At 41.3% G+C, this 16,695-nt stretch overlaps 1 protein-coding gene across 1 annotated transcript in view; it reads left to right on the plus strand.

Annotated features, from left to right (window-relative positions):
- The window catches only part of MCU (mitochondrial calcium uniporter), a gene marked incomplete at both ends in the record, with an annotated part of 180,900 nt that overhangs the window by 160,746 nt on the left and 3,459 nt on the right, over positions 1-16,695 (plus strand). The window contains 2 exons of the mRNA XM_080694594.1: positions 5,969-6,129; positions 7,419-7,622. Coding sequence (XP_080550720.1) covers positions 5,969-6,129; positions 7,419-7,622 — 365 coding nt within the window. The remainder of the gene's footprint in view (positions 1-5,968; positions 6,130-7,418; positions 7,623-16,695) is intronic.

A 16,695-nucleotide genomic window follows, 5' to 3' on the forward strand; every position in this document is an offset into this window, starting at 1 on the left:
ATTTTCTTGATGTGGTTTTGAATGCGTGTTGCTAGTATTTTGTTTAATAGTTTTGCATCCAAGTTCATCAGAGATATAGGCCTGTAGTTTTCCTTCCTTGAACTGTCTTTATTCAGTTTGGGTATTAGTGTGATGTTGGCTTCATAGAATGTATTTGGGAGAGTCCCGGTTTTTTCTATTTCCCGAAATAGTTTGAGTAGTATTGGGATTAGTTCTTCTATAAGGGTTTTATAGAATTCACTTGGGAAACCATCTGGTCCTGGGCTTTTCTTTGATGGTAAGCTCTTTATTGCTGTTTCAATCTCTTGATTGTTATTGGTTGGTTTAAGTGTTCTATATCTTCTTGACTCAGTTTAGGAAGGTTGTATTTATCTAGGAAGTTGTCGATTTCCTCCAGATTTTCCATTTTGTTGGAGTATAGTTTTTTAAAGTAGTTTCTGATAATCCTCTGGATTTCTATGCTGTCAGTAGTAATGTCTCCTTTTTCATCCCTTATCTTCATAATTTGGGTTGATTCTCTCTTTTTTTTAGTTAGGTTGGCTAGTGGTTTATCAATCTTGTTAATTTTTTCAAGAAACCAGCTTTTGGTTTTGTTGATTTTCTGTATTTTTTTTATTCTCTATTTCTTTAATTTCTGCTCTAATTTTAATAATTTCCCGTCTTCTGCTGGCTTTGGGGTTCAATTGTTCCTGCTTTTCAAGGGCTTTGAGGTGTGCCATAAGGCTATTTATTTGAAGATTTTCTGTTTTTCTTATGTGAGCACTCAGTGCTATAAATTTTCCTCTTAATACTGCCTTCAAAGTGTCCCAGAGGTTTTGATATGTTGTTTCTTTATTTTCATTTGTTTCTAGAAATTTCTTGATTTCACCTCTTACATCTTCTATGACCCATTCTTCATTCAGAAGTGTGGTGTTCAGTCTCCACATGTTAATGTTGTTTCTCTGGGTCTTCTTATAGTTGATTTCTAGTTTCATTCCATTATGGTCTGAAATGACACAGGGAAGTATGTAACATTTTTTAAATTTGCTAGTGCTCATTTTGTGTCCCAGGATGTGATCTATTTTGGAGAAGGTTCCATGAGCAGCTGAGAAAAATGTAAACTCTGCTGTAGTTGGGTGAAATATTCTATATGTGTCCAACAGGTCCATTTGGTTAATGGTGTTCTTTAGTTCTGAGACATCTTTACTGACCCTTGGTCTGGAAGATCGGTCTAGTATTGTGAGAGGTGTGTTGAAGTCTCCCAGTATTATTGTGTTGGGATTTATGTGTGACTTCATATCACAAAGAGTTTGATTTATGAAAGTAGCTGCCCCTATGTTTGGGGCATAGATGTTGATTATTGTTATTTCCTCTTGCTGGACTATCCTTTTACCAGTAAAATGTGACCTTCTTTGTCTCTTCTAATAAGTTTGGGTTTGAAGTCTAACTTGTCTGATATCATAGTTGCTACTCCTGCTTGTCTTCGAGTACCATTAGCATGGATTACCTTGCTCCAGCCCTTTACCTTGAGTTTGTTCCTATCTTTACTTGTAAGGTGTGTTTCTTGTAAGCAGCAGATGGATGGATTCTGGCTTTTAATCCATTTTGCCACTTTATGTCTTTTTATTGGGGAGTTGAGGTCGTTTACATTCAGTGTGATTATAGAGAGATAATTTTTAAATCCCAACATGTTAAGATCTTATTTCTGTTTGAGATACTGTTTATTCTTCTTTGCTTAGTTGTCTGCTGGATGGGAATTCTTGTTTCTTTGGTTCTAGCGTGTATTACCCATTTCCTCTTTGCAGTTCATCTCCTTGAGTATTTTCTCTAGCGCTGGTTTTGAAGACATAAATTCCTTCAGTTGCTGTTTGTCATGGAAGCTTCTTATTTCCCCATCTAATTTGATGGATAGTTTTGCTGGGTAGGAAATTTTTGGCTGGAAGTTGTTTTCTTTCAGAGTTTGGAATATGTTACTCCATGCCCTTCTGGCTTTCATAACTTGGTTTGGGAAGTCTGGAGTGATTCTAATTGGTTTGCCTCTGTATGTCACGTGGCCTTTTGTTTTTGTTGCCTTTAAGATTCTTTCCTTGGCTTCCACATTAGTCATTTTGACAATTATGTGGCGTGGGGAATCCTCTTCTCTGATCCTGTCTAAAGGGAATTCTATAAGTTTCCTGGACCTGTGTATCGACCTCTTGCTCTATGTTTGGAAAATTTTCTGCTATTACTTCCTTGAAGAGATTGTTGATCCCTTTGGTTTCACCTTCTTTTCCCTCCTCTATTCCAATTATTCTTAGGTTAGCTCTCTTGAAATGGGCCCATATTTCTTCAATGTCAGATTCCTGTTGTCGGGTTTTTTTTTCTAAATTAGAAACTATGCGTTCATTTTTGGAATGATCATCTTCAAGAAGTGAGATTCTATTCTCCATGTGGTCTAATCTGTTGTTTATACTTTGAATTGAGGCCTTTACTTCATTAATTGCATCCTTTATCTCTTTTTGACTCTCTCTAAATTCTTTTCGAAGCACCTCTATTATTTCTAAAGTTATTTTCCTAATTTGATCTTCTAGAGATCTTTGAGTTTCTGTGTTATCAGATTCTGATGTTGTGGGGTTGTTGGCATTCACTGCTCCATTGTTATTTCTCTTTCCCATGATTTTGGAAGTTTGTTCCTTCTCTGGGTTCTTCCCTGAGTCACTACGAGTTCACTTAAGATGCTTTGGATCTCGAGTCTGTGGTATCTCAGTCACCACTACTCCTTTACTGGGTTGTATCACAAAGTCTCAGACCCAGGGAGTCAATCAAGGCTTCTTAGACCATAGGGGGTGCCAAGTTGGGCGTTCTCCATCGGGGAGTTGTGACTATGGTATGATATCTCTGTCACTGCCACCCCCCACTGCTAAAATCTCCGACCCAGGGAGACTATCTTCGCAAGTCCCTGGGAGTGCAGTACTGGGATTTCTCCCCTAGGGCCCGCAATTTGACTCACGGTTGTTGATGGAGCTGTAGTGAACTCGGTGGATTTGCTGCTGCCGCCACTGGCAATATGGCACCACTGCCACGCCCTTGGCCGTGATGCGGCGTATTTCTTCTCTGGTTTTGAACTCCGCTCTGAGTCCTTGCCAGTTGTGCTGTGCCCGGCCCTTGGGAGCTTTAGATGTTCCCTGTGCCAACAAAACTGCTGACTGCCGCCCAGCTGTTCAGCACCGGCTCACCTCGGCTCGCTTTCCACGCCTCCTCTCAGGCGCCTGGTGGCTGGTTGAGTGGATTGGTCTAGGGCCGTCTGGTGAACTCGCCACTGCCGCCAGCAGTAAGACGCTGCTTCTGCATCCTAGGCCACGAGGCCAGAGTACCTCCTCTCTGGATTTGAGCTCTGTTTTGAGTCTCCCTCCTCTCTGGAGCCTGGTGCTGCTAGGGGAGATGTGGGCCACGCCTCTTCGGCCACTCTGTGCCGCGGCTCTAGCTGCTCCGCACCACGGCTCTGGCCACTCCGGCCGCTCTGCACCGCGGCTCTGGCTGCTCTGCACCGCGGGTCTGGCCACTCCGGCCCGCCGTTCCACGATGCGGCTCTGGCTGCTCCGGCTGTTCTGGCCACTCCGCTAGGCTGCTCTGGCCGCTCCGCTCCGGCTGCTCTGGCCACTCCGCTAGGCTGCTCTGGCCGCTCCGCTCCGGCTGCTCCGGCCACTCTGCTCCTTGGCTCTGGCCACTCCGCGCTGCCGCTCCGGCCAATCCACGCTGCAGCTCTGGCTGCTCTGTCCGTTCAGGCCGCTTCGCGCCGCAGCTCCGACTGCTCTGCACTGCAGCTCTGGCCACTCCGGATGGGGCCACTCTGCGCGGTGGCGGGCGCGGCACTTCGGGCTGTTTTTTTTCTGGTGTCTTGTTTTTCCAGCCCTTTTTCTCTGTCCCTTGTATTTACCGTTTTTATTTTTTTGCTGGTGGTGTTTTCTGGCTCTGAAAGGCGCTGGTTTTGTGGTAATAGAGTTCGATTGTTAGCAGGACTTGTAAGTGCCGCTTTCCTCCGTCGCCATCTTCCCAGAAGTCCTCGTGCTGTTATCTTGAAGATAACATAGAATAATATTTATGAGAAGGTTTTGTTAACCATAGGTAAATTACACCTACTTTAGGAATTATCTTTCCGAAAGGGAACTGAGCTTGCAGGAGAAATGCTGAGATGGGCATAGTAGAAGCACATCACTGAGCTTCAGGCCTGGAAATCAGGAGACATGAGCTCTGGTACTCCATGTCAACATTCTGGAAGTTACTTAAGCCTTCTAAAGTGCAATTTCCTCTTCTGGTAACTCTGAAATTTTAAAACTATATGCAAATGTGATCTGCAAGTAAGGTACACAGAAGACCCTGTTGACATAGATGACTTCTGGAACCTAAAGGGTCCTGGCTTTTATCTGTCTCTGTTAATTCAACACATATTAATTGAAGAATGCCCGATACTGTATGTTCCAGGTGCTGGATCCCTCTTTACTGTATCAGCTCTTCTCTAATCCAGTTTGCTACCCTTATATTAAATTTTTCATTAACTGAATTTCTGTGATAACTGTGCTAAAAGATGTCCTTGATGGATATTGGGCATCTGAGTTAGAAGAGGGCTGACCTTACGCCATACCTTACAAATGTTATGTTTAAAGCTAATAAGATTCTAAAACAAAAGCTTTATATCTGTTGTTTTTCCTCTTATTTGATGGCTGATACCAGCTGAGTTTTATTAGATTCTCAAAACATAATTTTTAGATTTATAGCAACACATGCTGCTCACAGTAAAGGATATTGAATCAAAGACTTTAATCTCTTACCGTTTCATTCTCCTAACTTCATGCCCTTTAGAGCATGATCCTGAGGCCCACACAGCTGGGCTCTGCTTTTCTCAACAGGAATGAATAAAGTTGGTGTGCTAGGGGAAGAAGCATAGGGGTTAAGATTGCTAGGATGTTATTTTCATTTATACCTTTGCAAATCTGAAGTACTGTGTAATTTTTTCTCAGGAGTTTCTAAAGGGAAAAAATTAAAATGACAGAGCCACATATAAATCATAAATCCACTTTTTATGGCATTAGGGATTAAACCCAGGGGTTCACCCGTGCTAGGCAGGTGCTCCACCCCTGAGCTCCATTCCCAGCCCTTTTTAAGTTTTCTTTTTGAGACAGTAATTTGCTAAGTTGCCCAGGCTGACCTCAAACTTCCAGTCCCCCTGCCTGACCCTCCCAAATGGCTGGAATCACAAGCGTGCACCACTGCATCTGGCTACAAATCAGCATTTTGATAAGAATGGGGATCAGACTGATTCTAAATCTCCCTACTAGTTTTTAGCATTTGCTTTAATTTTTTGTCTTTAACGATTATTGTTATTTGTGGTGCTAGCAATGGAATTCAGGGCCTCGCACATGCTAGGCAAGTACTCTACTACTCTACCACTGAGCTATATCCCAGCCCTGAAGATCTTTATTATTATTTGCATTATTTTTCCTTACTCTTTCCCTTAACTATAGCCACATTTTTAACACTTAGACTTCAGAATTATGGTGAATATTGCCTTTAAGATTTCAAGTTACCCAAATATGAATTCACCTTCTAGAATTTTTTTTTTTTTTTTTTTTTTTTTGGTGGTACTGGGGTTCCTGGAAGCCCTTCTACCTCCGGGCTATGCTCCCAGACCTATTTTTACATTTTTATTTGGAAACAGGGTCTCCTAAGCCAGTGCGCGCGGCTGGCTTCGAACCTGCGCGATCCTCCTGTCTCTGTCTCCCAAGTGCAGGGATTACAAGTGTGCGCCACCACGCCCGGCCATTTTCTAGATTTTTAAACAATTCATTTTTTAAAAAGAACTCTTACTTTCCTTCATCTTAACACTGAAGGTAGGACCCTTATAATGGATGGATCTGCCTCATAATCTTGTCATTGTCTAATAGTCCCAGAAATAGCAGCTCTCCGTTTGAGGCATACGTTTATTTTTAAAGATGGTGACCCTTTCTTTCAGACCTCTTAAGCCATGAAAATGCAGCAACGCTGAATGACGTGAAGACGCTAGTTCAGCAGCTCTACACTACACTGTGCATCGAGCAGCACCAGCTAAACAAGGAGCGGGAGCTGATGGAGAGACTAGAGGACCTCAGGGAGCAGCTGGCACCCCTGGAGAAGGTGACAGTCGGGTCGCTGCCTTTTCTCTTCACCTGTGTTTTTTTTCCAGGGCACATGTGTTTCTGTGTTTTCTTCAGAGTTTTACATAATTGAGTCATGTTAGTCAAATTAGTCTACTAGTTTATAGGATTAAACCTTAAAAGTTCTAATCAAAGCTTAAAAAAGGTCCTAAAAAGGAATAGTTTGAAGTCTTAATAATAGACTTAGAGCTCTGAGGTCGAATGTGCTACCTTTAACTAGATGTGTTGCCTTTAAGAAATTAGATTACAAGGATGAGAAGCAAATGCTTTCAATATGCTTTGTCTGATTTTTGTTTTTGTTTTTAGTACCAGGGCTTGAACTCAGGGATGCTGTATCTCTGAACCACATCTCCAGCCCATTTTACATTTTATTTTGAAACTTGCTAAATTGCCCAAGCTGGCCTCAAACCTGCCATCCTCCTGTTTCAGCCTCCCAAGTACTGGAATTCCAGACCTACACTACTACTACTTTTTCTGATTTATTAAAAGCAATCATTATCTCCCCACGCTTGGGAGGCGGAAACAGGAGGATCATGCAGGTTCGAAGCCAGCCTCAGCCTCACTGACTTAAGAGACCCTGTTTCCAAATTTAAAAAAATATAAAAATAGGTCTGGGAGTGTAGCCCGGAGTAGAAGGGTTTCCAGGAACCCTAGTACCACCAAAAATAATAATAATAATAATAATAATAATAATAATAATAATAATAATAATTCTCGTTTATGGAGTATTTAGTATGTGCCATGAGTTGTCCGAGTATCTTTACATGCGCTCTCTTATTTAATCCTTAGAACAACTCTATACTAAACTTAATGGTGTTTTGCAGGTCAGACCCTGAGCTCAGCCACTCTGCATCCAGGGTCCATTCTCTGACTTACTCTGCTCTTCTGCCCCTGGTATAACATTCGAGTTAAAACTGATACTAGATTTAAATCTTGTACTCAACAGTGAGAGAACACTGTTATGTTTTCATTTTCTTCTTTCAAAGAAGATAATCTTCTGATTGGATGAAGAACTATTGAAACTCCCATATTTTTAGCTACTTTTAGGGTGAAATTTTTTAATAAAACATAAAAACTTTAGTTGTCCCTATAAGCTATTTTATTCAGTGAAACTACAGAGACTATTTTAGAAGACAAGTTATATTTACTAGAATGGAGTCTAGCTCCTGTCTTGATTATAAAGCCTATTTCTCTAGCGGGTATAGAGTTTAAACAAGTTTTAAATTGGTTCCATGTCAAATGCCTTACGACTGAACATTTACCCAATAGGTCCGAATTGAAATTAGCAGAAAAGCTGAGAAGAGGACCACTTTGGTGCTATGGGGCGGCCTTGCCTATATGGCCACACAGTTCGGCATTTTGGCCCGGCTCACCTGGTGGGAATACTCCTGGGACATCATGGAGCCTGTCACCTACTTTATCACGTACGGAAGTGCCATGGCGATGTACGCGTATTTTGTAATGACACGCCAGGTAAGAGCCCTCTTCCCATCACTTTATGAGGTAGCAATAAAGTTGTCATTATCTGAGTACTTTTTCCTCTGATATTCCCTCCAAGGCCAATTCTCCTTAAGTACTCACCACGTATGCACACTCACACTCACACACTCACACACACACACACACTCACACTCACACACTCACACACACACACACACACACACACACACACACACACACACGTCACTTAAGTATCAAGCACTACTGAGGTGACGGAGCTAGAGAGACATGGCTTCTGCCCTCCTGGAACTCAAAGGCCATGAAGACAGCCATGGAAACCACTGCATTCAGAAAAATAGACGAAGAAGGGGAGGAGCAGAAAAAAGAAGAGCCACCAGTTGTAATTAGATACCTGTATACCTGCATTGGCCTGGTTTTTTTTTTTTAAATATATTGTATAGTAATTAAACAGTTGGATGGGGGGAGTATCACACACTTTTTATTGAGTTCTTGGAATGGAGAGTTGATGATAACTAATAAAATACCTAAACTCTGAACTACTTTTTTGCATGTTGAAAAGTTGTTTTTCCAGTACTTGGGAGGCTGAGACAGGAGGATTGAAGGTTCACAGCCAGCCTCAGCTACTTAGGTCCTCCACAACTCAGTGAGACCCTGTTTCAAAATAAAGAATAAAACATTGGACTAGAGGTGTAGCTTGGAGGTAGAGTGCCCCTGGGTTCCATCCTCAGGTCCTAAAAAAAAAAAGTAGTTCTTACTTCATGGAAGAGAATTGAGAATTAGGCACCTAATCACTTCATATTCTCGGCCTGTTGTTGATCAACCAAGGCTTGTTTATTGACTAACAATATCTAATAGACGTAACTTTTTCCCCCCACTTCTGGCTTAAGTATCTTGGAAATTTATAGATAGGGTCACTTTGAAAAAATCTGAGGGATTTATCACCCGCCCCTGCACACACACACACACACACACACACACACACACACACACACACTTGGTGTATTAGCAGTGGCACCCAGGACCTCTCACACACTAATGAGCACCGTGCTCTGCCGCCCCCAGCCCCTGTTGTCACTTACTACACTGTGAGACATTGCAGATCCAATCTAGCATTCCCTTGAATAACAAACAATTAAAACAGCAGAGGCACTTGAGAAATGTTTCCATCTTTTTATGTATCAAAAGGAATGTGAGGCCCTGCGTGGTGGCGCACGCTTGTAATCCCCGCGCTTGGGAGGCAGAGACAGGAGGATCGCGCAGGTTCGAAGCCAGCCGCGCGCTGGCTTAGGAGACCCTGTTTCCAAATAAAAATGTAAAAATAGGTCTGGAAGTGTAGCCCGGAGGTAGAAGGGCTTCCAGGAACCCCAGTACCACCAAAAAAAAAAAAAAAAAAGGAAGGTGAGCCCGGTGTTGGGTAGCATGCCCCTGGGTTCCATCCCCAGTACAGCCAAAAAAAAGGTGAGAGCGGCCTATGTTTTCACGTACCTGCTGTGGAATGAACACGGTCATTTCTTTCTGTTGACAGATCAGTGCTCATGGGCCTCTGTGTGTGTGGAAAATGAAAGCATGAGAATGTTATTTCACCTTTCTGGGCCTCCCAATCATGGAGGTAAACTGTTGTGTTCCTCTAATGCTTGCCCAGAATCTGCTGCGTCCACTTCCTTAACCTCGCTCACGGCGGTCCCCGTAGGAGCCACACTGAACAGCCATATTGGTCGTATCTGCACTCGGCTCCTATCCGTCTCCTTTTCCCTCTTCTCTTCTCTAGCCTCGGTGTTCATCACTGGATCCTCTCTGTCCTTTTCAAATGGCTCTCGACTCCCCTGTGTACGTACCGTGTGCCGTAAACAACCATATTATATTCTCTACTCCCCAAGGCGTCCCGAGTTCTTCACCACTCCATTTCTTTCTTCACACTGTTCTTTAGCTGGGAATGGTCTCTGTTGATCTCTACCTATCATATTTCAAGGTTCACTGAATGCTCATCTTTCCTGAACGTTTGACCAGTACCCTCCAGCTGGCTTTTCTGTCTCGCTCTTCTGAATTTCTGTAGCACATTATGCCTCTCATTTTACTCATCCCATGCAATTTTGTATTATAATGACTTATGCAGTGTCTTTTTTTCCTACCTGACTATAATATCTTTTTAGGATAGGTATTTGGCTTCATTCAATTTTTTTTCCTTACTGTGTAACATAGTACCTTGTATCTAGAAGGCTATGAGTGAACTGAACATATAAATAACAAACGCACCTCCAGCCATCCTCTAGAACTTACCCAGTTACAATTTGGATCGACAGAGCACCTTTGATATATCTCTTGCCAATCAACTGAGTACAAAATGGTATTTCCTTGTGAATGTTGTATTTCCTTGATTACTGGGGGGGAAAAAATGAAGCACTCATAATACTTCTGTGAAATGCCCAGGGCTTTTGCGTGGTCATTAATTACTATCACTGCCTTTTCCTGAGGCTAATTACATATTAGGCATTTTAGATCTAATAACATAAATGTATACATGCATATATATAATCTCAAACTTGTAAGCATATACTCCCATTTTATAGATGAGAAACTGAGGCTCAGTGAAGACAAAGGATTGACTCGAGTAGATTGTATAGTCAACTGTAGGAACAGAACTTGAACTCAGCTGTGTGTTTCCCATAAGCTGCTCTTTCCACTCAGTTGTCACACGACCTTCTGCTGATTTCATTTATGAGCAGTTATTTTTGAAAACCATAGTTAATCTGAATCCAAAATAGAAATAGAAGCATGTTGGGAAAATAATTACTGCTTAGAAAAAACTCTTGTTTTATAACTGTTTTATTGTACTACAGATTAATGCAAGGTATTAGACTTGAACACAGTGTCAGCACTTTTTTCTTCTCATTATCACGTAGTAGGATCTTTACTTAATGTTACCTTTCCTGGCATCTAAATGCTCCACTTCTGTGATTCCTAAGCAATGTTGCTGCCCCCAAGTGACAAGTTGCAAAATAGCAGGAGTAAATTTAGTCACTATTCACTTATGAACAGGAAAACATCAACCAAAAAAGATGTAAATATTAGCTTCTTATATTAAGCATTCTTTTACCAAACTAGTATCCATAGTTAACACCATGAAGCAAAATGCCTATTGGACAACACTTAAACTCATCTACTCTGTTAAAATGAGATGCTGCATTTGTTAGCAATCTAAACGTCAGAATATATTAAGCTCCAAAGAATATAAGATGGCAGATCCCCTGAAGTAATGAAATTGAGCAGAATATTGAATTTTCCAAATATTTCAATGATACCTGAGTGCCAGGGGGAAGAGGAACCTGATCGTCAGAATTGACCGTCGGGGTCACTTTACATGCCTGTGGCCCGCTGCGTCCCAGGCCAGCCCAGGTGTTTGCAACTGAGGGGATGTTGCCCAGGGGTGTGAAAATTGGTCCTTAGGGAGTAAAACATCTCAGCTATTATAATATATAAGCAGACATACATTATATCTGTAGTATTAAATCTTTGGTAACAAGGATCAATCAGGGAGAAAGTGTCTTAAAAGAGATTCTTAGGGAGCAGTCATGAAACATAAGGTGGAGAAGCAAAAGGCAGCCTTCCAGACCCTCTCTGCAGGGTCATCAGCCACCGTTTATTTCCTTCTCCAGCAAACCAACTCCATGGCTACTCAGGACCTGAGTGGCTCCTAGAATTGCCTCACTTATGATATAAACCAGTATGTTAATTTCTGATCATAATTTATTATATTTTCAGCCCTTTTATTCACTCTCTCCTTTGGCCTCACCTAGGCCTTTATACTACTGACATCTTGCTCTTTACTAGGGATGGAGCCCAGGGACATTCTACCTCCAAGCTACACCCCCAGCCCTATTTTTTATTCTTTATTTTTTAAACAGGGTCTTACTAAGTAGCAGAAGGCCTCACTAAGTAGTAGCTGAGGCTGCCCGCGAACCGTGACCCTCCTGTCTCAGCCTCCCTAGTGCTGGGATTACAAGCGTGCGCCACCACGTCCGGCTCAGTTTTTTCCCATCACATACTCCTGCGTTGCTTTCTTCTCTATCTTAGATCGATTGCCAGGCTCTTCTTAGTATCCTGAAAACCTTGCCCCTTTGTCATTCTACTCTATGTACTCTACAAACTACTAACTTAGGATAAATCTAGCCCGTTATCCTGTATCCAGGCTACTAAACACCGTTAGAGGAAAAACATCATGTAATGGTGTGGAATGGGCCATTGCTTGTGTGTCTAATTATGTTCCCTTCCCTCCTACCCCCATAGCAGTTATTCTAAGAATTCATAGCAAGCTCCCCATCTCACCCATAAACTTGCCTCCTACTTCTAGAAAATTGTAGTTAACAGATATAAACTAATTCCTACACTCTGTAAGTTTAACTGTATTTGTAGCTACTTTTATACTACATCCTTCAAGCTCAAAGTAGAGATGACATTTTTCTTTTCAAGGTCAGCCCCTCACCCTGTTGCTAAGGCCTTTCCCTCCTTCTAATATCTAATTCCAGTGTGTGTGTGTGTGTGTGTGTGTGTGTGTGTGTGTGTGTGTGCACGCGCGCATGCACGGAACCCTGTGTTTTCACCCTCTCCCACACTGACTGTCATCTCTAAGCTCTATATGTCTCTTCACACTAATTGTCAAATCATAAAATTTGCAGAAAAGATTCTAGTGTGTAGTTGTTCAGTTAATGCTTGATGCTCAAAAGAGAGAACGTAGAATAGATTTGAACTAATTTACATTTACATCCTAAACAAAGATAGGTGAGTATCTTACTAACAGCAGTTTATATGACAGTAGAGAACTTTACCTCAAGTTATTTTTGTCTGTCTGTCTTTCTCTCTCTTTCTCTCTCCCTTTCTCTTTCTTTCTTTCTTTCTTTCTTTCTTTCTTTCTTTCTTTCTTTCTTTCTTTCTTTCTTTCTTTGTAGTAGAGCTGGAACCCAGGGCATTCTACCTCCAAGCTACACCCCAGCCCTATTTTTTATTCTTTATTTTGAAACAGGGTCCCACTGAGTTGTAAAGGGCCTCACTAAGTAGCTGAGGCTGACTGTGAACTTTGATCCTCCTGTCTCAGCCTCCCAAATGCTGGGATTACAAGCCTGCAACACCACGCCCAGCTAACTCAAGTTCTTAACCCATTCATTATTCCTTCGGTCATTGTTACTGATTCAGACTCATTTTTATCCATTTTTAAAAGGTTTCCACAGACCCTTTACCACTCATCCAAAATCTGTCATTGTCAATAAGTGGATATTTACTCTGGTTTCTAGTTATTGATTACTAGGTATTCAGACCAGTTTCGTTAGAATAAGAGTCATTAGACAAAACACAATACACATATGCCTGGAGATGTGTGTGTGTGTGTGTGTGTGTGTGTGTGTGTGTGTGTGTGTGTGAAGAACCAACAAAATAACAAAAATGAGCAGGAAAGGACTGGAGGAAGAGGAGTCCCACGAAGGCAAGCCTAGTGTTTAGGTGTGCTTTCTCCGCTGGAGTTTATGCTGATTAAAGGAGCGTTACTGACAGGCTGACTTACCTCAGAGTACAAGTGCTCACAAGTTCCAGGCAGAAGCCAGCATAAATCACCCTGGGAGCAGATGACATCATCTCAGCCCTTAAAGCTTTGCTAAGAACTTTGTAAATACAAAGTCCTAGAACAAAAAATAAGCAGATACACAAGGATATTTCTACAAAAACAATAGACACTAGAAGCAAACGCCGATAAAGGGGCCACACATTGGCATTGCCAGATATAGCCTTTAAAATAATTATGCTTACTATATTGTAAAAGTCAAGGCTGAGCAGATAACAATTTTTTAAAAACTAGTGAAAATTCTAAAAATTAAATATAGTGGGTTGGTTTAACAACAGATTAGATGTATAAAGACAGAAATAGTGACCTGGAATGAGTCAGAAGAAACTATTCAAAACGATATATAGAAAGACAAAAAGATAACCAGGCATGGTGTCACATGCCTGTAATCCCAGTACTTGGGAGGCTGAGATAGGACCACAGGTTCAAACCCAGCCTCAGCAACTTAGTGAGACCCTCAGCAATCTAGTGAGACCTTGTTTTAAAATTAAAAAAAAATTAATGGGGCTGAAGTGTAGCTCAGAGGTAGAGTGCCCCTGGGTTTAATCCCCAGTCCCCCCCCCCAAAAAAAAGACAAAAAAACATAAAATACAGGTAAGGATCAGAGACACATACAGTGAGAAGTCCAATAGGTATTTAATTTATTGGAATCTTGAAGAAGGGAGTCAATGAAAATAAATGTTTTCAGAGCTAATGGATGAAAATTTTCCAAAATGATTAAAGGCATCAGTTTATAGATTTGAGAACCCAAATAAATACCAACCATTATAAAGAAAAAAATCCACATCTAGACACGAAAAACAAAGCCCAAGGGGAAAGTCTATTTAAACACAGCCATGGAGGGAAAGAAAAGCTCTTTCAAAGAGCTAAACACTGACTTCTCAGCAGCAGTTCTGAGGGCAGAAGATTGCAGAGTGGTGCCTTCAACATGTTGGAAGAAAATAGCTCTTAGAATTCTGTACTCAGAAAATCCTTTCATATTAAAGGTGAAGTAAAAGTGTTCAGACCAATAGGGATTTGTCGCCATCAGATCTGCTCTAGGAAATACTAAAGGATGTTCGTTCTTTGGGCAGAAAGAGGAATTCTCGCAGATATAACATGTGAGGAAAGCCGGGCGTGGTGACACACTTGTAATCCCAGGACTTGGGAAGCTGACACAGGAGGACCAAACTCAGGACCAGCCTCAGCAGTTTAGCGAGGCCCTCCACAACTTAGACCCTGTTTCAAAATAAAGAAATAAAATAGGGCTGGGGGCGTAGCTCAAAGGTAGAATATCCCTAGGAAAAGAAAATGAGAAAAACAAGAAAGAATGAAGAGCACTGAAATAATAAATCTATGAATAGCTCTAAATGAATATTAAAAATGTATAAAACAGCTGGGCATGGTGGCACATGCTTGTAATCCCAGCATTTGGGAGGCTGATACAGGAGGATCGCAGTTTGAGGCCAGCTTTAGCTACTCAGTGAGGCCCTTTGCAACTCAGTGAGACCCTGTTTCGAAATAAAGAATAAAAAATAGGGCTGGGGGTGTAGCTTGGAGGTAGAATGCCCCTGGGTCCCATCCCCAGTACCGCAAAAAAAAAAAAAAAGTATAAAACAATTATAATGAACTCTTGTGGAATTCAGAGTACAGAAAGAATAAAGATGTACAACAGTAATGGCATGTAATTCTGAAGTGGGTAAATAGACAGTGTTCTAATACCCCTTCCTTGTCTGGGGATTAGGTAAAGGCACCACTTCTTAGCCAATGCAGAGGCAGGAAGGAATATGAGAGAAAGAAGATAGACACTTTTTATAGATGCTGTACATTTAAAAAATTGAAAGAGTGCTGGGGATGTAGCTCAGTGGTAGAGTACTTGCCTAGCACACGTGAGATCTTGGGTTCAATCCCCAGCACTGCCACCTCAACAATAAAAATTAAAAGAAATGTACAGATAATTGCTTAAAATCCATTAAGGGATTTCATGAGGTTACTGAGTAACAAGATCAGTATACATAAACCAACTGCGTGTCCACATAGTAGCAACAAATAGAAAATGAAAAATTTAAAAAGATAGAACTTAAAAAAACTTTTTCCCTTCTTGTACAGTGCTGGGGATTCAACCCAGAACCTAGTACTGGAGGCCTGTGTATGCGAGGAAAACACTACCACTGAGCTACATCCCCAATCTTTTTTTTTAAATATATTTTTATTGGTGCATTGTAGTCAAACATCTCAATGGAATACAAGATTTGTGAGGATATACAAGCACACATCACCCAATTAGCCTTTGAAATATCACAAAAAATAAAAAATCAGATGATTTCTCCAATATGCAAAAACTAGGAAGAAATGGGTAATAGGAGGAAATCTAGTTGAAGAAAGGGCCCTATGGAGGAGCAATTAAGGTGACCTATCAGAGGGGACACATGATGTACTTAAATATATCAAAGTCAATCACTAAATCAAGCATGGGATCGAGGGAGGGGGAGGGAATGGCTGGTGCTGGGGCCAGTGAGGCCGGGATCAGAGCCTGCCATGTAGCGAGGCCGGTGCTGGAGCCAGCGAGGCCAGGATCGGAGCCTGCCCTGAGGCGAGGCCAGTGCCGGGGCCATCGAGAGTGAGATCCCCAATCTTTATAATTATATTTATTATAATTATATATCCCCAATCTTTATAATTATATTATTATAATATTTAGCCAGGTGTTGTGATGCACGCTTGTAATCCCAGCATTTGGGAGGTTGAAACAGAAGGACTGCAGTTTGAGGCCAGCCTCAGCTACTTAGTGAGGCTCTTTGCAACTCAGTGAGACCCTGTTTCAAAATAAAGAATAAAAAATGGGGTTGGGGTTGTAGCTCAGAGGTAGAATGCCCCTGGGTTCCATCTCCACTACTGCAAAATAGATAAATAAATAAAATACCTAAAAATAAGGCCGAGTGTGGTAGTGCACACTTGTAATCCCCGCGCTTGGGAGGCTGAGACAGGTTCAAAGCCGGCCTCATCTACTTAGTAAGGCTCTTAGCAACTTAGTGAGACCCTGTTTCCAAATAAAATATAAAATAGGTCTGGGAGTATAGCCCGGAGGTAGAAAGCCCCTGGGTTCTACCCCCAGTACCATAAATAAATAAATAAATAAATAAATAAATAAATAAAGCAAATGATGTTCAAGGTGTTGATGCAGAAAAACATAAAGGAGACCTAATAAGTGGAATTATATAGTATGTTCATTGACTAGAAAAGTAAATGCTGAGAAGTGTCAGTTATACCCACATTAATCTTTTAGATTTAGCACAGTGCTAGTCAAAATCACAACAGATCTGGGATAGAAGAGATTGAAATAAGCTGCTCCTAAAATTTATACAGAAATAAAAAGGATTAAGACAATGTAATAAATTTTTGAAGAAAACTAGTAAGAGCATTTGTGCCATGAGATAGGAAGACTATATAGCTGTAGTTATGGCACTTCAGGAGTTAAAACAAGGGCACAAGAATAGA

This window comes from Muscardinus avellanarius (assembly GCF_963383645.1).
Source record: "Muscardinus avellanarius genome assembly, chromosome: 4".
NCBI classification, from domain to species: domain Eukaryota; kingdom Metazoa; phylum Chordata; class Mammalia; order Rodentia; family Gliridae; genus Muscardinus; species Muscardinus avellanarius.